The 23,384-nt window shown below is 38.5% G+C and overlaps 2 protein-coding genes across 3 annotated transcripts in view; one reads left to right on the forward strand and one right to left on the reverse strand.

Annotated features, from left to right (window-relative positions):
- Window positions 1-185: 185 nt before the first annotated feature.
- On the forward strand, window positions 186-2,953 carry LOC147046354 (coiled-coil domain-containing protein 42 like-2-like). Its single transcript, XM_085930537.1, has 2 exons — window positions 186-203; window positions 337-2,953. Exon 2 carries the CDS (start codon window positions 342-344, stop codon window positions 1,269-1,271), a length of 930 nt encoding a protein of 309 aa, XP_085786663.1. The 5' UTR covers window positions 186-203; window positions 337-341; the 3' UTR covers window positions 1,272-2,953.
- Window positions 2,680-23,384, reverse strand: part of ctnnd2b (catenin (cadherin-associated protein), delta 2b) — an 80,344-nt gene continuing 59,639 nt past the window's right edge. For both annotated transcript variants that reach the window (XM_085930536.1, XM_085930534.1), the window contains 12 exons: window positions 22,105-22,318; window positions 17,141-17,327; window positions 14,949-15,066; window positions 14,153-14,335; window positions 11,302-11,475; window positions 10,682-10,832; window positions 9,548-9,815; window positions 8,937-9,030; window positions 8,697-8,823; window positions 7,543-7,671; window positions 7,035-7,111; window positions 2,680-5,815 (listed from right to left, as the gene is read on the reverse strand). In XM_085930536.1, coding sequence (XP_085786662.1) covers window positions 5,552-5,815; window positions 7,035-7,111; window positions 7,543-7,671; window positions 8,697-8,823; window positions 8,937-9,030; window positions 9,548-9,815; window positions 10,682-10,832; window positions 11,302-11,475; window positions 14,153-14,335; window positions 14,949-15,066; window positions 17,141-17,327; window positions 22,105-22,318 — 1,986 coding nt within the window. In that variant the 3' untranslated portion in view covers window positions 2,680-5,551. The remainder of the gene's footprint in view (window positions 5,816-7,034; window positions 7,112-7,542; window positions 7,672-8,696; window positions 8,824-8,936; window positions 9,031-9,547; window positions 9,816-10,681; window positions 10,833-11,301; window positions 11,476-14,152; window positions 14,336-14,948; window positions 15,067-17,140; window positions 17,328-22,104; window positions 22,319-23,384) is intronic.

Here is a 23,384-nt window from a genome sequence, read left to right on the forward strand (position 1 = left end):
TCATTTTTTGTCACTGACAATGGCAGCTGGCAATATTCTTTTAATGCTTCAGTGTCTTGTAAACTCCACAAATGCCTGTGATGACACTCGTGCCGTGATGTCACAACTTTGAGTCATCATTATGGTGTAACAAAGTGGATAAATATTTAGAGGAGTGTGCACACCAAAACATCAGCGTAGAAAAAAGGGATGACATAGTATCGGTATGTATTTCATATCTCTGATTCACTGTACATCATATTCTAAAGTCAAATGATATATTATGCTACTGTGTACACAAAATAATATGCCCATATATCTATATATTGTAAAGTACTCAATGTTCCATTGAATTAGGTGTAATGTCCAAAAAGAGCCCAAAGGTGAAAGCGAAATCCTCTCAAGGAAAGAGTCAACAAGTTCGAGCAACGCAAAAGAATAAAGACTGGACTAAATGGGATGATATTTACGTTGAAATATTAATACGGCGAGACGAGAAAGATCTTGAGGCACAGTCAGAGCAACTCCAAGAGAAGTGGGCGAGTTTGAAAGAGCGTGAATATGAGTTACTCCACGAAATAAGTGAAGTTGAAGAAGTGTTCTTAAGCAGGGAGCCGTTTCTTGCGGATGAAATTGTTGATGAAGCCTCAGCCAAAGCGGATAATGAAGAAAAAGTGGCGCTTGAAAAGGAGGCTCAGATTAAGACTCTGATGGCGGAATGTACAGAATTGAGGGAATTGAAACAGGAGCGCCTGAGTGTTATGCGCCAACACGTGATATATCAACAGTTCATGGAAAAACTGGTTGGCATGACGTCATTTGAAGACGAGGACGCTTTAACAGATCACATTGAGAGTCTTTACAGTATTGAAGGCCAACTGTCTCAGAGGGAGGGTGAAGCTTATGAGCAGACTAACCAGCAGAGGAAAACACAAATGGCTTTGCAAAAACAATACGAGATGGAAAGACAGGAGCTGGATATGGAGCTTACCCAGCTAATGCCAGAATTGTTCGAATCCAAAATCAAGGTGGAATTTTGGTTCAAAGAGTGGAAACGTATTGAGGAAACGGCATCAAAGAAACTCAACCTGCTGGCACAGATTAAGATGTCCATACTCAGCCTCTATGAGATGATCGGTGGAAAGTTATGCGATAAGCAAGGTGTGGCTTTGAATGAGACGGAGAAACAGTTGGAAAATATCCACTCTTTCATGTTAGACCATTTTGAAATTTTGAAAGAGTATGAAGCAAATGCACCCGCTTCAGGGTGTCCCCCGCCAAAATCCCGATAACTGCTGGGATAGGCTCCAGCACGCCCACGACCCCCGTGGGGACAAGCGGTATAGAAAATGGATGGATGAATGGATGGATGAAGCAAACACAAAAGCAGAAACCTAAAGTCAAGTCCAACATTCTTTCACCAGTCCCATCTACCCTCTCACACAACAAGGAAGACTTGCTGGCATGGAAGATCATCAGTACACACATGATTGTAGAAAGATTTCTAAAATTGTATCAGATTAATTTGAATAATGTGGTGCCTATTGTGTGATAATAACGTAAATGTTTTGTTCTGTTTTTACTTGAGAATCACATATTTGTAGTTCTGCTAGGACAGGATAAATCCTATTTCTTCTCGCTCCTTTTCACACGTGTAAACTTGCACCTCTGCTCCTTACGTGTTGTATGTATATTGTATTTTGTTTGTATCTATTCTCAAACAAAGTCATCATTTACATGACTTTCACTTTGATTTATTGTTTACATGTTTGAAACAAATGCATTCATTCATTCATTCAAACCTGCACCTTCATCAGTTCCCAAATTAAAATGTGCATCACTGAACATCAAAGGTTGTTATCAAGGTTTTGTACACAGCCAGCTTCCATGTTGATTTTTCATCAGGGTTTGTTTAAGGTCGCAAACGCGTAAAAAGACGTTAGCCAGACATTCGCCAACTGTTTTAACAGTCTTGAACATTTTTGCCGTTAGTATTTACAATTGTTTGCAACCGTTTAGGAATCCTGACGACAATGACACACACAACAGAATAAAAAGATTTCAGTCACTTAGGATTTGCTTCGTTTACATTGATTTCCTTGACTGGCAATTATAAAGTGAATGCACATATTATTCTCATACAATCATAGGTGAGCTGCAGGCAATCCTAGCTGACTTGGTTATAATCGGGACCAGTTGCCAGCCAACAGCAGGGCAAATACAATGCATATTAAAAAGTATTCACACCCCTGTTCAAATACCAGGTTTTTGTGCTGGACTGGGCATGAAAATAGAACCCTCAGTTTCATTAGTTGATTTTGTTGTCATTCAAATGTGATGCCACTGAAAGGAACATTATTGTAATGATCTGAAGTGGCAGGTCTGACTGAGTTATATATGAATATGGGGAAATATCAGTTGTATATCTTTGCCATGATTAATATTACTGTATAAAGACAAGTAGAATATGTACCTGCAGTCTGAAAAGCAACACATGCAATCTGTGCAACTCAAGGTTTGCTATGAAGCTTTTCACGTCTTCACCATAATGCAAGAAGTGGATTTCAGTAGGCAACCACCATTTGTTCTATTCTTAGGTTCAATTGTGATAAGCAATCTGAAAATAAAAAGGGTCTTGAGCCAGTGCTTTTTCAGCATGGCAGATCTTTACCCAACAAATAACAAACGAACATCTCACAGTTTCCTCTTCAATGGACCATTTATATTTTGGAGCAGTTGCAATCAGTTTGAGGCATATAAAGATTCACATTTCTCTTTTTAAAACATGTTTGGTTTGAAACCACAAATGTCATATCTCTATAAAGTCCTTACTGTTGGTTTGACTGCCACGGGATCACGATGACATATACAACATTGTCAATAATCTGGCAACAAATAGGGTTTCTTTTCCCTGGAATCTAAGCCTTCCAAAAAACAGTTAACAGGGAGAAACAGAGCTTTTGTCAACTTGTACAACCTCAATCAAATAAAAAAAAAAATCACAATTTAGTTTCAGCCTAATTTGTGACACTTTAGGTTAATGCCACAGGATCACAATGACATATACAACATTGTCAATAATCTGGCAACAAATAGGGTTCCCTTTCCCAGGAATCTAAACCTTCCAAAAAACAGTTAACAGGGAGAAATAGAGCTTTGTCAACTTGTACAACCTCAATAAAAAAATAAATAAAAAAAAATCACAATTTAGTTTCAGCCTAATTTGTAACAGTTTAGATTAATGCCACCAATAAAATAGATTGTGTTTGTAGGGGGGAGCAAATTCATATTTGTCCCGATTTGCTTTGCTTTGTGGTAGCTCACATCTGACAATACAGTTTCAAGAACTTTGGACTCATCGATGTTTTGAGTAGCAACAAGGATCCGCAAGCCTCGATCTAATCTACTCCACATAGCAACGTTACCGCACAAATAGACAATTCAGTGTGTTGACCAGATAAAAGTAAAACGTGAACATCCTACAGGAAGTCTTTTGCCTTAATGTTGCTGCTGTGACATCCACATCTGCACATTAAAAAGTAGATATTTATATAATATATAGTCATACTCTATTAACAGTACTCTATTAATAGTCTACCATGAATTTGCAACCCATTTGTAGAAATTTTGTATATAGTTGTCTTTTCAGTGTTTAAATTGTCTCCTTTTTAATTTTCTATTTTGTTTTTTTGGAATTCTCTCTGGTCCCACTGCAGTTACTCAACTTTCATGTCAATAGTACACAATTTAGAAAAAAAAATGACAGGAGAAAAAAAAAAAAAAAAAAAGCATTTACAAACTGGCAAAGTTATAACCACAAGCATGTCCCAACTAAACCATTAAATGGTGTTCCCTGCCCGCCAGAGTTGGGGCTGGGGTTCCAGAAACCGAGTTTGGCACTATTATGTACACACCGAGCACTAAAATGAAGTGCTCACTTGTTCTAAAAAAAAGAAGAATGTATAAATATACAAACAGTAGGTTGCTGGAGGTTTAAGCAAGTCTTTGATTTCGATTGGTTGTTTTGATAGTTTGACATTCATTCATTACCTCACGGAAGCAATTGTATATTTAAATTATATTTCTAAAGTGGAACTATCTGTCTATTGGTGGTCACAACTTGTTTCAGGTTTATCATAAAGTATTTCTCACTCTATGATTGACTATGGATGGCATTCGTGTTGAATTTTCACAAGATCAATAAGACTTGCATTTGAACTCTATGGCTAAATTAAAGCTTTACCTTGATGTGTCATCTTTGAAAGACAAAATGAGGTGGTAGCAACTAAAATCAGAATAGCGCCATAGAGGAGTTTGACGAAATTGGGTAACTATAAAAAAAAAAAAAACCAAAAAAATGAATAATCTTTTTCACCGTTATAAATAATCCTCCTATCTCTCAATGGAACACGAGTACAAACCAATATCGCTTAACTAACATCTTGCAGTCTTTTTACTTGAAGTCCGAATCTGTCCGGGCTTTCACGGAAGGGTTAACTATATGTTACCTAAAGAACAAACCATAGTATGAATGTATTTACGTAGAATAGATCCTACTATACTGTATATATAAGGCAGTCAATGGAGCGCTGTGACCCATTCTTATTTCTGCTTTAACAGGCATTTTTACTGTGTGTGTGTGTGTGTGTGTGTGTGTGTGTGTGTGTGTGTGTGTGTGTGTGTGTGTGTGTGTGTGTGTGTGTGTGTGTGTGTGTGTAAAGGGTATAGTGACAGGATAGTGAAGAGATGAGCTGGGTGCAGCCCTGACACAGGTAATACTGCAATGTACAAATAGACAATGTATCGCCAGTAAATGTACAGTGTACATCAAATACTATACAACCAAGAATGTATAAAGTAGAATCACAAACAAAATTAAAAAAAAAACAAAAACATACTATTACAAATGACAACGTCCAAAAGCAATCTTTGCCTGGAGGAGGATACATCACGCTGAAGCCACAGAGAGAAACAAAGTTTGTGTATCAGATGTTCTACTTGTTCTACAGCTCTGCTTCTTGTGCTTCGCATGACTAAAACTATATCACATATATACAAACGTTTCTCTCAGCTACTCGTGACAACTTCCACGCGCTTTCACAAATCTTTCCTTCCTTTCCATTTTTTCCTCTTTGCCTCGATATTTTTTTTTTTTTTTGGTCACTCGTTTTACTCGTGACTCAATATTCAAGTCTTCACGTTCTTTTACCAAGCGGCCTCCGAGCGCAGCACGTCATTAGCTTTCCATCTACCGAGCTTTCTTACAGTTTGGTCACAAACTAAACACAGAAAGTAAATGTCTGTCAGTTTTGGTGGCGGTGTGCATGCACATGCAAGGCCTCTTTCCTCCACCCTCCGGTCCTTCTTTGCCTCCTCTCGATCCTCCTCCTCTTAAAGTCATTAGAAGGAGTTCAGTGTCCGTTCAGTTTGCATCCTATCTTGGTCCCCATCTTCCATTTAGATGTCCTGCTACTGATGATGCTACTAAAGAACAGGGAGGTGGGTGTCTTTCCTACTGTATATTATAGACTATTGGTCCTGCTCATGTGCTCCTCCCTCACCTCCCTCGGCCTCAGACCCAGGAGTCTGGAGAGGCCGGATAGTGGCTGGTCTCATAGTTGAGCTCGCTGTAGGGCCTAGAAGCTGAGTAGAAATCGACATAGTTTCCAGTGGACTTCAGGCCCTGCAAGTGCATGTTGAGCTCGCCTTGAGGGGGGCGCCCCCCTGCATGAACTTGGTTCTCATAGAAGGCCTGGTCCTCATAATTGCTGCTGTCATTTGGGGGAGGATTTTGGAAAGGCGGGTAGGGCTCTGAAGGCAATCCTTGAGATGAGACCTGTAGATAAATTAAATTAGGAATTGCTTAACTGGAACATCGGCACAAGACACGGAAGTCTCATGCATAGTAGGAAGGAGAAGTAACACTAATTGCTGCTCAGAGAAGCAATCACATCACCGTCATGATTTAAAAAATATGAACAAAAACTGGGAGCACCAGTCATTCAGGGACTATCATACTCCAGACTATGAAGATCTGCTCCATTATTTCTTGGTGGAGTTTTGCTTTTTAGCCACAGAGTTGAATTTTTTTATAGAATTATTTTTAACACAATAGGGTGCCGGACTTTCCGGATCCCTTTCAATACTGCAGCTTTAAATGTGACAGGATATATTTTTACTGATGAGCTTCATGCTGGTATTAGATTTATAGATAAGCTTATCACATCTGATGAATTCCAATGAAATTACCAATTATGGCACAGTCCGAGATAAGATAGCATCAATGTCTTTTCTGGAATGATACAGTGTAACTTGCCATATGTGGCATCATTTGGAAAAAGAAAAAACGTTAACTGATATTTAAAGATAATTACTGGATTTAAAAAAAATCCACCCGTGTGACCTTTTTGTAACTATCTTATTTTATAAAGTAGAGAGCTGTGGCTGATAAAGCTAACATATACACGTATTTGATTTATGGCTAAATTTAGCTGTTGCAGTTTTCTATCGGGTGCATTTCGTAGTCCTTGAATTATGGTAATTTCACAAGCGCATTTGAAAAAGGGCTGTTTGCGCCATTGTGGATGTGTACACAGCCGAGGAAGAACTCTGTCAGAGAAAACGTCAGCCTGTACCCTCATTAAACACAGAATTAGTTGATGGCAACTGAAACATGGACGCAGAGCACATGTAGCTATCCACCCTCCACAATATGAATGACACTACTACTGAGATTACTAATTATGATAACGTGTAAAATAATTGTATTTCCACATTAATTCAGTAATGACATCCACACATACATCTGCAAAGCTCGGAATCTTTCTACCTGTGCCCTAATCATCTTGAACTAGAGCCGGAATCGAACCCCGATCCCCTCAATTGTGAGGCGAAGGTACTACATATGCCCGTGGTATGTGAACCCAGCAGGTGTATACTTTAGACTGGCGAAATTCCGCAAAGTGTATCTTCAAGGACATAACCTGGCTACGCTGGAACGCCCAGAATGGTGCAGAGCAGAGTTAAACTGCCCAACAAATTAAAGGGATTTGTACCTGATTATACTTCAGGTCATCAGTCGGTGACACATACGCTCCTCTGTGAAGAGTTGAAGAACCAGTGGAGAGTGGACCTGTGGAGGCAAATATTCATTATCTTCAAGTGATCAGTCACTATGATATTATTGCACTGTTTTTACAGTCTGAACTTGTCTCTTTAGCTTACTTTTATTCTTTGCAAAAAAAAAAACAAACACCATAATTAGACATTAACCTATTAACCAGCCAAAGCACTTGGTGTATTTTGGTCCTGGTTGACATTTTATTGTTGGACCAAAGGTTGCCCAATACAAAAACATGTGTTGTGACAACTTCAATGACAACAATAACACTGTGTTGATTCAAGCGCTCGTGCACACATGACCAACATGGAGGAGCCCAAAGTGAGATTTACATGGAGGAGCCCAAACCGGGGGACCTGAATGCCAGATGGCAAACCTGAACACATTCAATCAACACTGCAATTGACTCGAAAAGAAAAACATTTGAAGATAATTTTGCATACCCATAGTAGCATCCTTTCGGGACATGTGTTCACCCTTGTTCCCGCGGTAGGTCGCGTTGCCGCTCAGCTCATAGTCGTTCTTCCTCTCCTTCAACGCCATCATATCCCTTGGAGACGCTGGCGCACTTGCTGTGACACCAAAAATATTTACCATTACACCAATGATGGTATTTTTTATAGTAATCAAGATTCATAACAGCAGAAACAGTAAGTTACCTTTAAAGGAATCACACCTGCCGTCAGTATTATTTCCTCACCCAATCACTCAAAGATAAGCCGATAAGCCTTTTATGTTTTGATATTCTGTTGGTTTGTTCCACAGTGTGATTTTAGGTAAAGCTTAAGTCCTTTATACCCTAGTATATTTTTTCCTTTAGAATATATATTCCCTTCTATATGACTCGAATTTCTAAGCCTTTATTTCTCTCCTACTCCAACAATCCATCTATCTTTTTGAAGACTTTGATTCTGACATTTGTCATAAGCAATTAGAGGGCTCCCATATTGAGACACACAACCATTCACACTCGCATTCACACTCTCATACAAGCGAGTTTCTGTGGCTTGTGGGAGGAGGCCGGAGCATGAGGAGAGAGAACCCACAGAGACGACAGGAGAACATGCCAAATTTGCTAAGTGAAGGAAGGAGGTGATGACAAGGTTCTCACCATGAAGCAGACACCACACGAGTTAATGCTTTTGATTCCCTTCTGGAGAGTTTGAATTGAGTCGGTCTTCACTGAAAACTTGGAAATGGATGTTCAATCAAATTCATTTTTACATTTTTATTTATTTATTATTTATTTATTCTTTATTATTTTGTCATTTTAGCAACATTTGTAAATGTATGGTATTAACATGGGGCATTGACAATTATCGTCTTATACATTTCTCATAAATTAGTTGTTTTTTCAACACTAATAGGTTATTATTGCATATTATTCAATTTGAACACTTACTCTCCACTTATGCATCTTTGCTAATGAAAAGTGAAAAAAATAATGCTAAAAATGAGGCGGAAATTTTAACAGAGTCACTGAAATTTTTCAAATTTAATCCTACAATAAATTACTTAGGTGCATCATCATTTTTTAAAATACTTTTGAAATCACCTTCACCCTGAATATGGACCAAGGTCGTTAGTGCACACTCACCCGATCGATTATTTGGTGAAGTCCGTACAGGAGAGATGGATGGCGTACGAGAAGAAGAATAAGGCCGCTGCCTATCCCTTTCTATTGTGGACGACGAGCCGAGAAAGTGGTATTGGGAATAGCCATCCTAGAGAGAAGCACGAGAAAAGGAAAACATAAAAACAGTAATCAGTCAATGACTACACTTTGAATCATTTTTATTCCACTTGAGGGAAATCAATCAAAATCTGCTGTTTGTACCTTTTTGTAAAGGCTGCGCAGGTCTCGATATTGCCACATGCTGTTTAGCACTTGAGATGCTGCTTTCACAACCTTGGGACTATGTCTGGGAATTCAGCAGGGAAGAGAGAAAAAAAAAAAAAGAATAAAGCCAATCTGCCTTCTAGGAAAGGCTCACGAATCGAAATTAATATCTACAAACTGTTCATCCAGCAATTTTAATTGGCCTTGGGAAATTTTTACCAATAAGTAGTTTTTGTAGATACTATTATTTTGGATGATTTGATTGGCTACTGCAAAACAAGGACAGAAAGTCTATCTCGTTTTAAAAATTAAATGGTGCTAGTGCTATTACGTGCTAATCAGTCGTGACTCAAATTGAGTTGAGAATTGGATGTTGAAAACAATCGCCAAATCAGAAATTTGGATTTGAATCAAAACAGGTCACAAGAACCCAGATATTAAAGTCTACCAGCTAATTATTTTTCATTACTTTTTTTGTTCATTCTTTAAATTATGCAAAAATACACATTCATGAATACAATGTGTGACATGAATTAAGTAGCTGTTGTCTCTTAAATAACCATAGTAATAAAAAAACATCTGCATCTTGTACATAACATTCCCCTTACTTGTCTCCTTTGCTTCGGGCGACACCAATGAGCTTCTCTATGCCCCCGGCATCCCTCAGGGCCTTGGTGTTCTCCATATTTTTGGTAATAACCTCATGCAGAGCGCAGCAGATAGCGGTGACGGTATCGTCCGACATGGTCTTTCCCACCAGAGCGCAACTGTTTGCACCACCGCTGCCACTTCCTCCACCACTACTACTAGTGTTGTTGTTGGTGGTGGTACTGCCACCAGGTAATCGGTGCACCAGGTCCCTCATGGCATATTTACCTGTTGTCATAAGTGATGGAGAAGAAATGTTTTTCCTTCATGAAATAGAAGTGATTTTGAAACACTTGTAATGAATAGCAATGAGCTATTCAATAAAAAGAGGAAAAAAGAGAAACACAGAGATTAATATGCGTTGTCGATGGGTGTTTTTGATGTCATGGTGCCTACGCGTGTCTAAGCGGTGAAAAATGCATGGATGGATGAATTACTTGATTACTTCCAACACCAACTATTGTTGAACATAAGGAGACGTGGTGGGTGGATCAATGCAAATATGGATAATACTGATATTAAATTGGTATCAATATTAGGGAGATACTAGCGCGAGATCAATATCTGAGTTTCCATTTCGCACCTGTTTTTTCATGGCTTCTTGTTTAACTAAAATCTTGGCGATAGTTTAATTGTTTCACCTTTCAATCCCAGAAAGGGAAAAATGGGGAGAATATTTTTGTACCAGAATCCTTCAAAACAGGTGGACTTGTAAATAAATAAAAAAAAAATCTACATGTTTTATAATATTTGTTGTGAACTGATTATCTAAAATAAAGGAATACAATGGAGAAAAGTCAAAGAGATACAATTGATAAAAAGTTTTGAATTGTAGTTTCTGAACAATACAAGGAAAAAACTCATTTGTTTTCTGCTTATCACGTTGTGCACTTCATTTAAGAAAAAAAAATCCAGACATCGATAAGGTGTGGAAAAACAACCAATTATAAACCAATAATCTTTGTTCTAATTATGTCCTGGCTTTTAACAATTTAATAATAAAAAGGCAAACGTCCCCAAATTAGTAATTAGCAATTTGATGCATCTGAAGCCTTCAAATCTATTTTTCCAATCATTTTTGTCAGTTAACTTACCAATAAGCTCCTTGTTTCTGATGTCGAGAGCCATGTTCCTCAAGGCAGTAGCGATGGCACAGACAACTCGGTCATTGTCTATCCTCAGTAACTCCACAAGGATAGGAAGGCCCTTCTCTTTACGCACTGCAGCCCGGATATAAACTGACCACTGGACATGAACATAAAAAGAGGAACATTATCAAAGGTGCAAACAGGGATGTATTTATTTAATTTTATAACATACCACTGTCTATCAAAACTCCCTTAGGTTTCAATTCTCGATTATTTGGCATTTATAATACTCGTAGTGACCATCTCTTATTGATGATAAGTCTCATGTCGAGACTAATTTGTCTACTTGCTTCACTTTTGAAGACACACTTGACAGAGTAGACATGGTTCAAAAGAGGAGAGCTAGATATGAAATCCTCCCTTTTAAAATGAATTCAGAAAGAGTTGAATTCATTTTCCTTAACTTCTGATTTTAAAACATATCTATCAAATTGTATTTGTTAACATGATGAGAATATCAGTTTCTCGAATTTTGCCATTTACTGTATCGGTGCTATTCTCCCCAAAGGATGTGATCTTTGTAACTCTCTGTGGATTTCAATACCCACATTATTTTGAGGTTATACCTTCCAGCTCCCAGCAGCAAGATTTTGCAGAGCACCAGCTGCTCCCTCCAGGGTGTCGGGGTTGGAGCATTCAGACAGCAGGGTAAGGTAGGGCTTGACAATACTGGGATGCCATAACATCTGAATGCCTTTTGGGGGCTCCGCCAAGTCTGGAAATGGACCTACACCATCCCACTGTAAAAAATCACAGCGAGCAAGACATTCAACTATTGCCCTCGTGTTTTGGTTTGCAATAATTAATGGAACTTCAGTGGTCACAATTGGCCGATTCTGCATCTGGTCTGTTTAGTCCAATTATTGGTTTTGAGAAAAGACCAGATTGAATCATAGCTCAGTGATGGGTACATTTCTTTTCTTGAACTTTTGGTTTACCTACAAGAGTGAAATGTACGGTAAATCAATATATCTTGGTGTCATGCTTTACATATAAGGGCTTGTGACAAATAATTTCTGTGAGACAAAAAAAACATCTAAAAATGTTTTAGCAACATAATCTTTTGCAATTGCACTCAGAAAACCAACAAACCACTATAATAAAAATTTAAATATAGCATTCCATATTTTGCAAAGTCACAAAGAGCCGAGGATAAAAGTGGCCCTGGAGCCATGGGTTGCATAGCTCTGCTCTAAGAGATAGAACTTTCTGATTCAAACAGTACAAATGCAATTCTAGCAAAAGAACATTGTGAGAGGACTGTATGGTAGCCATCATACTATAGAATGCTTGTTCTTCAAGAAAGAGTTCCACAGTACACATTATCACCCAACAATTTGATATGTGTTCCTACTGCGCCAGATGAAAGTGACTGATTCCCTGATCCTGGCAGTGATTGCAATTTTAGAATTTCTGGGTAAAGGATTTAGACAGCATTGCATTTCCTTGGCACTGTGGTATACAATATTTCTTCCTCCCTCCATTAGTTCCAGGATAATTTCCATATAAGTTTTGGCCCAAAGTTTGACAGATTGATGTCCGTCCTGACTGCTTACAACCCTCCATTTTCATAATACTTGGGCGAAGCACTGAGCCAGGCTGGCTTGCCTGTTATAATACAAAATAAATACAGTAATGCATGGTACATCAAATTACATGGATCATGCAAATCATTTTGAATTATCTTAATCTGTGGATAAAAATGAAGTGATGTTTAAATCACATCAAGAGACAAATCCAGTCTGTTTAAACGACCTTAACACCACACAAATCATGTAAACAATCGCAAAGATGTGAAACTGTGCACTAATGATGCGCTACTCTGTATCATAGTCCAATGTGATGAAATTGAAGGTGTTAGTTAAAGCAGCCGTGCACTGTGAACAACCTGAACCAGTTTTAATGTTTTTTTTTTTTTTAATTGTTAACTTAAATAAAACTGGAGAGGTTCACAAAAGTGTCTCTAAAAGTAAACTTTAACCAGGAATGGAGGTCATGGAGGAGGACACTGCTGTCCCAAAAAATGGAAATTCAGTGGCCTGACCTCAAAACAGTGATTCAAGTCAGACATCTCAAGAATATTGATGAATTGAAACAGTTTTGTAGAGAAACTAAAATTCCACCGGACCATTCTTGCTGCTCTGCAACAACGGGAAAAGTTGGGTTGAGTTTATTGTTGTCAAAGAACCAACCAGCTATTTCAAGTATTGCCCAAAATTTCTGCAATCCACCATTATTCTTCAACATCCTGTGACTGTGAACAGGGCAAGTGATCTAGAAAATTGATGGATGGTAATCTCCTGAACTTCCTCCCATGTAGTTAATCTAACCTACTTCTCTGCTGTCCTCTATCGTTTTTGCAATTACCCACTGTTAATAGGATAGGAGGATCGAGCTCCACTTGCTATTCCGTGGTAATCGGCTACAGCTGCCCTGGAGTGGTGACACTCAGATAGAAAATGTTGTATAAGACTAAAAGCCAGAAGTTTATACTTATCTTTTTAATTGTGAACACAGGATTACTACTTTACCCTTTAATTACAAAAAAAAAAAAAAAACAGAGACTTTGACAAATGTTCCTTGCTCAGTACTACCATTTTCAAATCTTATTTCGCCTTTTCTTGAAATGAAAAGGGATGGAAATTGAAACTAATTGGTGATTCACATACCGGATATGTTGGGTTCTCCATTCCCTCTCTTCTCAAAATGTAAACGATGTCTGCTACTTAGACAGAATGTGTCTCTGATTACTTATTATAAGCATGACAAGAAGATGGAGCATCAAATAAAAGAGCTCAATTTTACACCAAATGGTGATGATGGCACGCCAAAAAATTAGATAATAGATAAAAATGAACTAAAATGAAGATTTTGATGAATAAACACAGGTAGCCACTAACGAAGATTAGCTGAGCAATAAAAGATAAGGTGTTGTTTTGATGTGTCAAAGTGTCACTTTTGGAGACTTGATAGATTTATTTCGTGAATGCAAAGCCAAGCAGTTGCCTTCTGGTTTCATCATCAGTGATGTGTTTCATTGTCTGCTCCTTTCAAAGATTCTGCCCAACGCTCGAGATCTGTTTCAAATTTCCACCCACTATACTAAAAAACCTCAAAGTATATATTTTTTAAAACCTGTAAGTAATGCACCATTAATTACAATTTTTCAAAGACATGATGATGTTAGCGGATGAAGCACAACCAAATGGTTTCCAGTAGTCTTCTTGAATTTAGCTAAATAGACAAACCTTGTTGAGTTAACCACTAATCACTATCGGTCAATTACAGCAATGGACAGACGAGTCAATAGTTGTCAAATTCCAAAATCTGCACCACTGTTCTTGTGACTCTAATGTTTATGGTCAGCAAGATCCTCTGGAGTCATGATATGCAATAATAAAGAATGGAATTCCTGACCTGGTCATGTCCCTTCTTTTTCTTCTTCTTCTTGCCCCAGCATCCGGAACTCTCCGCATCCTTGCCCCCGGTGTCACATAAGAGACCATCAAGCTCCTCAGACCCCCCTTGTTGGTTATGAGATGTCTCTGCTGCCAGACGGTATGACAAGTTCCTCAGGATGCACACACAGTTCTCAACGGTCTGACATGGACAAGTAGAGAACAGACAAGATGACAAAGGTCATTATTGACAGAACATACCATTCTTCAAAAGAAATAAAGATCATTAAAAAAAAAAAACACTTCCAACAATTATACACGAATATAAATCATCAGGCAACTGTTATTATTAAAAGTACCTTCAATTAAGCCCAAATAAAAAATACAGTGTAATACAGTCCAGCCTTCACATTTACATGAGTATTATTTTTACCAGTTCTGCCTTGAGGGAGGTCTGCCTGGCCATTGTACATTCTAGTTCCACATCGAATCAAATAATTGCTTGGAGAGCAAATCTAATCAATCATTGAGACCTTGGCCCTGTCCTGTATATGTAAGGATTCAATAGAAATGCACACAGACAAAAACATCTAACCTGGGCTATCACCAAGGTTATATGGCATCAGTTTAAAGCAAATAACTTCCCTTTCACTGTCGTCATGTTTGCTTTTGAAATATGCTCCATGCACTTTGTTACAGTGATGCTGTGTTAACAGTTTGCATACTTGCATCGTCGGCGTATTTTTTTTTTTTCCAAATTGTTTTTGTAATTTATCTATGATTGTTTGTTGTGTGCGTAGGTCTCTTTGTGTTACCTTGCTGTCAATCTCACTGCTCCCCAATGCAGTCTGGATGACGTAGAGTAAAGCGTCTGTCAGACCCTCGCACTCCCTCATCCTCCTGCGGGCCTCCTCGCCTGCAGAACTCACATTACTGATGCACGCACACGCACACATACACACACACACAGATTAATATATAACCCACACTCGCATTAATAACACTCCCAAGGTGTAAGGTGTAACTTTTGAATGTCACGCTATTAAAGGCTATTAAAGAGAAATTAATTACATAAGAAATATGTGATCTGTCGGGTATTCGCGTGCATTGAGATATTCTTATGTAACCTTCCTACACCCTTCATACAGAATAACCTTAGTTTTTATGTTTGGGGGTTTGCCGTTGAGTTCTATGCTTTGTGAACTGGTCTACTAACGATACATCAACATGTCATAGCAATAACAATATCAAATTCAAAATATGAAAAATATAAAATAATAATGTCACAATGCAGAGTAAAACTAAAAATATTCTGAAGGATAGTAATTGAAAGGTGCATACAGTCCATGCTAGTACTAAACAAATTAGGCCTATACCACCAATATGGTGGACACGGTAAGGACCAAATGAGTTCCTGACTAGATTTCCCATGAGTGCCACCACATAGTATTATGAAAGCTGTTTCTTGCCTGTAGTTGGACTGTATTCAATTTCTGTTTCCATCGGCTGTGTTACGGATGAATAGTGATGAGGTAATGAATCCAATTGCATCATATCACCATGTTGAAAAGAAACATCTAACTTTAAATTCGCCAGGGAAGGAGTCAAACCCACAACTCTGTGAGGCGGACGTGCTAACTAGTCGACCACCCCCGTCATACCAATTGATCAATATTCGATTTGGTTAATAGGATAATAGGATATGCATGTTTTGAAAAAGTGCATGGACATTTTGAATTCTGCTTGGAACCACAAAGGCTTTTATGGCATATGATATCATTTTTTTCTAAAGTAAGAAACAGTGAACCAAAGGAAGGCCAAGAAAAAAAAAAATGTTAACAGGCTGATTGAAATAGTCTGGCACAATGGAGGCTCTAGATAGGAATTGATGGAAAGAAAATGAGAGAGTGAGTCACATAAAAGAGGGAAGACGAGGGGGAGCAGGTGGTCAGTGATATACCAAACCTGCCATGAAATATTCTATCTTTAATCAGAGTCCCGGCATTCCCTAACGAGGCATGAGAAAGATGAATTGAGAGTTTGAGTTGAGGCAGCTGATCCACGCCAAGACTTACTTTGGACCACAACACCACCGAGGCTCAAACTCAATACGCTGCAACTAAAGCCTTCAAAAGACATTGCTACCTGTAGCTTTTATGACAGGATGTAGAACTCTTGACATTAATAACTCAGACACTTTTGGGCATTCACATACTGAAGTTGGAAAGAAGCTTAAGGTAACAGAAAAAAAAAATGAATAGCATTTTGTAGAGCAGGCGCTGTCACAACTTACCAGCCATAAAGTTTAGGGAGACATAACAATCCTTTACCCTTTTGCTTACCTTTACCACATAAAATTGTGTACATATATGAATTACATTCATTGGTCTTCTTATAAGTATTTTAATGTTTAGAAATCTATGATGCTCCAATTCCAAATGGCATCATACGAATGAGTAAATAAACACAAGTCAAATAAATGAGTCATCTTGACAGCAGCTAAGTCTGTCACTTTTCCCAGACAAAACACAACCTAAATATATCCACACACATTGCACTTGACTTCAACTTGAGAAAATGTATTTTGTGATAAGAAATACATAACATGCATCATTAATTCTACAAGCAAGCCTTCCTTAATGGCATAAACACAAGTCACCATTGAGTTTTAGAATGCTACAAACCAAGTATACACATGGCCATTGAGATGAGTATCTACATTTACTATTTTATCACTTACTAACCACTAACATAACATATCACAACCGACAGTAGTTAAAAGTTAAATGAGAGGAAAAAAGATAGATGGCTGCCTTCTAAGAAATAAATTACTAGGTCAAAATGTTTTGACGGTTCCACAAACTTGTTGCTTTGCACCATTACAGTTTGAAAGTGTCAAAAGCATAGCTGAATTGAATTGGCACACACACAAAAAATTTGCATCTTAATCAAATGTGGGACTTTTAAAGAACACAACAATCAGAGGTGATTGTGTGGAGTCACTAACCGGAGGCATCCGGTGGCATTGCGAAGGACCTGGGAGGAGTGGAGATGTAATTTGCGGTCTTCTTGCGTATGAGGAGAGGTGTCCCAACCCGAGTGGGGGATGATCACAGCATTGGTCAGAACAGCCAGGGCATCCTGGATAATTGGCATCTTCAGGGCGTCACATGACGAGAGGTTCCACAAGACACCTAAACAAGATGGATGAAAAGTCAGCACAGAAAAGCAGAAGACCTCAATAACATCATGTCCTTCAGGGGCTTCTCCTTGGGTCAACGATTATTATTGTCATATCAGCTACACTGGTGATTCTAATAACAAGGCAGACATTTACTGAAGTAATTCTTGTTGACCTTCACTTGATAAAATATCAGTGTCTGTATCTAATGCACCCGTGTAATTGGATGTATGAATGTGTCCATCGCTGCTCACATCTGCATTAATCCATCCTTCTCTGTAGCTTTAATTATAACCCTCAAAGATCAATGTTAAGAGAGCAGTGTGTGTGGCCAGAAGGAAGCTGTAAATGTCTCCGCAACATTAATTAGCTAGGCCAGTGGCATCACCGTATTTCAAGAAGGCCAAGTGGATGGCCGTGAGGGGATGCTGCTAAACATGTACAGTATCTCGGCCATTTGATTGCTTTCAAGGATCTGTACTCCTGGAGAGGCTCAATTATGTGTGCTATTCATAACATTCGAACTAAAGGCTTTCATTTATGTTTTAGTAAAAAAAAAATATTCAGAAAGAAAAACCTTGAAATGTAATAGATGACCACCCAATGTAAAATTGATGCTATTTTGGGAGTTTGTGTAGTATTTGAGAAACTCCAAATTTTATTCCATACTAACATATTATTCATGTCTATGGCTGTTCAAATGGAAGATACAAAAAACTCAGACTATAACTGTGACATCATTTGTTGATTGAAATGTCAAGTTAAAGTTACTGAAATGCATTCCTCAATAGACAAAAACAATTTTGGTTGTTAACATTATACGCTCAACAGACGCAAGAATATAAACAAGGTTTTCTGTATGGACAAGTATGCTAATAAACGGAACATGGAGAAGAATTGCCCTTTGTTGATAATGTCAATACAATAAAGTGTGTTCAAGCTACCAAGCTACAAATACTACAGCAAATAGCTAAATGCACTTAAAAGAGGATTTCAAAAGCAAAATATGCATGATGACATGGTTACTGGAGAAAGTTTGCAATTGGCAACATCTTTATCCAAATACTATTAATGAAAACAGGTTGCTACATATTTATATAAAATTTACAGTCCTCAATCTCACTATCCCCAAAAATATTTAATTGGTCTTCATAGGTAATCTAAAAAAATAAATTGACAAAAAATATCTACACTATATTCTTTATTTAAAATGCTAAGCATCGGGATGACGATCATGTAAATATGAGTAAAATCATCTGCTTGCCAGCCTCTTTTCCACTGTGCAATATGACATCATCCGCCTGAGGAAAAAGGCAGAGTGGGTCTTTATCTTTGATTGAACACATTTGCACCCACAATCCCGCGCACACACAACACAGATGCACACAAATACACACAAATACACACACACACATGAAGGGGGTTAATTGCCTCAGCCTTACATCATGAGTGGCAGCAGGAGGTTCGAAATGCGCTGTTGTATTGAGAGAGGGGAAATGAGCATGTTGGCTGCTTTTCTTTGTCTCTGAAGCCATACTGCAGTTCTCATTTGGGCTGTCATTCACTTCACTATCTCATCACTGCATCTCTTTATCTGCCGATTGATATTTGATTTTTCTTTGCACACTTTTTGTATCTCGGACAGTTGGCGCCGCCATTTGTCATTTTGATGTGACAGGGGGGAGTCTGCATAGAAATATATGCTAACACTGTTGCCTCACGAATACCTAGTTATTGATTAGCGGGGTGGAAAAAAACAAAACATTTTTGGGCGGGGTTGGGCGGTTTATTTGTCATCTTTCAGCCTCCTTAAGTCTCACCATGGCAACTGGTGAAGGGAAAAATTCAGATACACAGTGCTTTCTAAATAGGTATTCTTGTTAAAATAAAAATAAAAATCCATCCATCTATTTTCAATATCACTCATGCTTACCAAAATAAACTTATGACCATGAATAATTGACCATGGGAAGTTAAAATGGCCCTTTTTATGTTGAGACTTTCTGCCTCTTGCTGCTGTTACACTGAACATGAAATTCAGAAAGTATCGCAAGGTTTCAAAAATTCCTACAGTGTTTGATACTGTGAATGCAACATGTTGCATAGCCGACAGTGTTGCTGCAATGTCATGTTGAAATAATAAAATGAAAAAGGCCTTTCTTAAACTTTTCCACTAAGTTGAAAGCATATATGTTAAAACATTCGGAAAGTAAGCGGGTCTATATTTTAAAGGCTAACAAATGTTATATAGCTTTTTTTTTTGTTGCATGTACACTCATTATCTGTTTGGTGCTGTTGACATTCTTATATTTTAGCTTGACATTTCTTTGATGTTGGTAGAATACCAAAGTAATTACTCACTGAGACTAGCTTGATAAAAATTTGATGAATTGATGGAGGCCTAAGAGTCAGAGTAACCTACTGTTATTTAATGTGGCACTGTGAAGAAAAGCCTTTTTTTTTTTAAAGGGGACAAAAGCTGGATGGCTGTTTTTAATGATTCCTATTCGTTACAGACGGAATTCTATACATGAGCGTTGTCCAAATAAGGTTTCAATAGCATCGTGTTTTAATCCCATTACCCTGTTAATTATTCTCTAGGAAATTACTGAGCCCCCAGGGGATCCTAATGCTACGTCTTGAGTTCAATTTACCCACTGCGGGACTGGAAGAAATTGTCTTCTTTTCTACATTTTCGTGCGGGCTTTCCCAAGGACACCCACAACCATTGTGCACCGAATCAACCGGGACGAGGGATTTTCAGCTGTTTACCTCCCAAAAATTTACATTTTGTTCTAACAAGGAACAGAACGAGAGAGGTGCAAGAGAGATTGGAAAACAGAGGTCATTTTTCCTGCAAGATGCTTAGCGCCCCCCCCTCCCCCCATCTTTTTTGTGTACAGTATATGTGTGAGTCAGGTAGCTTTCCTACATGCTGTGATCCTGATTCAAAATGCCCATAAGAGGAAAAGATGATACTAAAGATAGGCACAGTTGAGACAAAGGATGGCAACGTACAGGAAAATGTAAAGGTGTGAGAAGCTGTAGTAGATAGTAAGACATTTATTCTGAGGTCTTTGAGAGAGACTAAAGATACTAAAGACCCTCACATTGTGTTTTGTAAAGATATGGTCAAAGTTTAATATTCTAAGCATTCTGCACCACAACTCAAACTCATCATTTTCAAGTCATTCCCTGTTAAATAAAGTCTTTGAAACAAAAAGAGCATTAGCCAAAAAAATTGATGTTAATTCTGCTGTCTGCATAAATTGTTGATCCAGCCACAGACAGTTTTTTTTTCCACCTAGGATATGAGTTTAAATCCACGTTATTAAATGTGAAAGCATTTGATTACTTATGGAAGTTAAACAAAAAAAATCCATGCATTTTTTCCTTGTTATACGCTTATTTTTACCCTTAATGTTTCCACTTGAGTTGTTTTTTTAGTTAAATTGTATTTTGCAAATGGCAGAGGTGTTTTGTCTTATTATTCTGCAAAAATGGGAAAAACGCAAGGTCGATTTTCTTTCATGTCAAATATTCTATATTCAGTCCTGCCTAAATGCATAGATAGAATACCTACTGTAACTATCCACCAATCTATTAGCTTTCGAGACAAGTGTGGTCTTTCTGCTCATTTCATCACTCTTGTGAAAGGATAAAGATAGATCACTCAATGTGTGGTGTTACATTTCTTCCTAACAAGAAAGGTCATAGTGAGACCAGAGGTTTCCTCACATCAATTTCACACCTGCTACAACTTTGAGGAAACAACTAAACAAAAGGTGCTGTCATGTTGATGTGCCATTTGTTGACACATTGGCTAACAACTGTCCATCCACAGTTTATGTGGAATTTGTATTTTTGGAATTCTCAGCTACAAGACACATCTATGAACTGATTCAGACTGGGATTTAGAAATTTAAAATGGAATATAGTTCTGACGAGTCATCTTGAGTTTGCCAAATGATCATTGAATCATTTTCAAATGTCAAAAAAATAAGTCATAACGTACAAGAAGCAAGCACCATTATTGTACGAAATAATGCAAGTTGACTTTGAGACACCTAATGCCTGCAAATAACTCACTCCTCCATCCATCCATCCATTTTCTGAACCGTTTAGTCCCCACGGGGGTCGCGGGTATGCTGGAGCCTATCCCAGCCGTCATCTGGCAGTAGGCGGGGGACACCCTGAACTGGTTTCCAGCCAATCGCAGGGCACACAGAGACGAACAACCATCCGCACTCGCACTCACACCTAGGGGGAATTTGGAGTGCTCAATCGGCCTACCAAGCATGTTTTTGGGACGTGGGAGGAAACCAGAGTGCCCAGAGAAAACCCATGCGGGCTCTTGGAGAACATGCAAACTCCACACAGGGAGGGCCGGAGGTGGAATCGAACCCACACTCTCCTAACTGTGAGGCGGATGTGCTACCCAGTGTGCCACCGAGCCGCCACTCACTCCTTACGAGTACAATGAACCTCAAAGAATTCTGCATGTGGATCAGTCAAATGTGACCAATTATTTATAGTGTTGATGACTGCCTATCAAGGTCCTTGAGCTAAACATCTTTTCATGATAATGTGCTTTGGGAATAGCAAGAACTAAAAACACGGCTGGTAATCATTTAATTATTTTGTAGTTTGGTTTCAGTCGAGACATGAGTGGGTTTAGAATGACAATTCACATAGTGCGGTTTGATGTGGAACACAATTGCTGAAGCAAAATGTGGGCCAAACAGAAATGGAAACTAAACACAAAATATATACGTATATGTGTGTTCCACCTGTAAGAAGTTCTCGGATCTCTACGTCGGTGGTTTTCCGGAGAAGTCGGACCAGAGCCGGTATTCCTCCACAGTTTTTTAGTGCAATCTTGTTGTCGTCATTGGCCTTCCCATAGACCAAGTTGCGAAGAGCTCCGCAGGCGCTGCGGTGCACGTCGGTCATTCGGTGGTCCAGTAAGTCTACGAGAAGCTGGATGCCACCTTGTCGTCGAATCTTAGGAAAAGAAAGGTAGAAGAATCGTAGGTCTTAGACCATAGTATTCATCTCTTGGCATTTTCCTAAATAACTTGCACTTAGTGTGAAGTAAAAAAAATGCATGGAAGTGGTTAATGTAATTTTATTTTCGAATTCTTCTGTCCTCTCTGTCTAGTGTACATTCAAATACATTTTCTCAGTCAAATTCTTGCAGCATTTGAGTGAGTTCACAAAATCAGGAGAATCATCTTGTCCTGAGCCTGCTGATTTTCTCTGAGCCTCACCATTGAATGACCGGACCAATCACAAAGTTATTGGGGACGGTATTCATGTCCCGATGGAGATTTTTAGGCTTCCGATCCGATTTTTTTCCGCTCGAATTAATATACTTAATTGTCCCTCCTTTCCTGATTCCAGATTGGAGCGGTTCCAGATTGATACTGTCAAGAACACCGTTGAGTTTTTTTTTTTTTAATGTATTAATCTGGCTCTTGTCAGGTTACTGTGTTTCTGAATATTAAATGAGTGTTACATTTTAAATATGTTAAACCACTTTCACACTTGAAAGAGTGTGATTTCCTCCCACTCATGTCCTACCAAGAGCATTGAGATCCCCTACCAGGAATGAGGCAGTCCTCAGCAGCAACCCCTCCCTCCCCTTAGTGGTTCGGGGAATATGGAGAGAGAAGCGCAAAACACAATCTCAGGCCCGGCAAATTTCTCAGCTTTCTCACTGTATTTTTAATGCATGCTGACGGATGTGCTTTGAAGAATATTGCTTGTCCCAATTAGATCCCTTAGATTTATGGGCAGGGTTAATACCGTTGAGTAAAGTTGAATGGAGTCGCATTAGAGAGACAGATGTTTTCAAAAGGGATCTTGAGTGACAAGAGGTCACAAGGTTAAACAGTAAGAGCAGCGGCATATTCAAAGTTGTGTTAAGACGGTGTAATGAGATATTAATGCCGTCTAATATGGAGCTCAGCGTTTGAAAAAGAGTCTCCTGGCAGTGTGTCTTGAATTTCAGACTATGGAACTGATTTGTATATTTGTTTTCACTTCACTGTGACTCCAGAGATGTAAT

This window comes from Syngnathus leptorhynchus, chromosome 14, assembly GCF_054491065.1.
Source record: "Syngnathus leptorhynchus isolate UIUO chromosome 14, UIUO_Slep, whole genome shotgun sequence".
Classification (NCBI taxonomy): Eukaryota; Metazoa; Chordata; class Actinopteri; order Syngnathiformes; family Syngnathidae; genus Syngnathus; species Syngnathus leptorhynchus.

What these genes read in the sequence shown, in the direction of transcription:
- LOC147046354 (XM_085930537.1), top strand. Translation starts at nt 342, where the DNA reads ATGTCCAAAAAGAGCCCAAAGGTGAAAGCGAAATCCTCTCAAGGAAAG.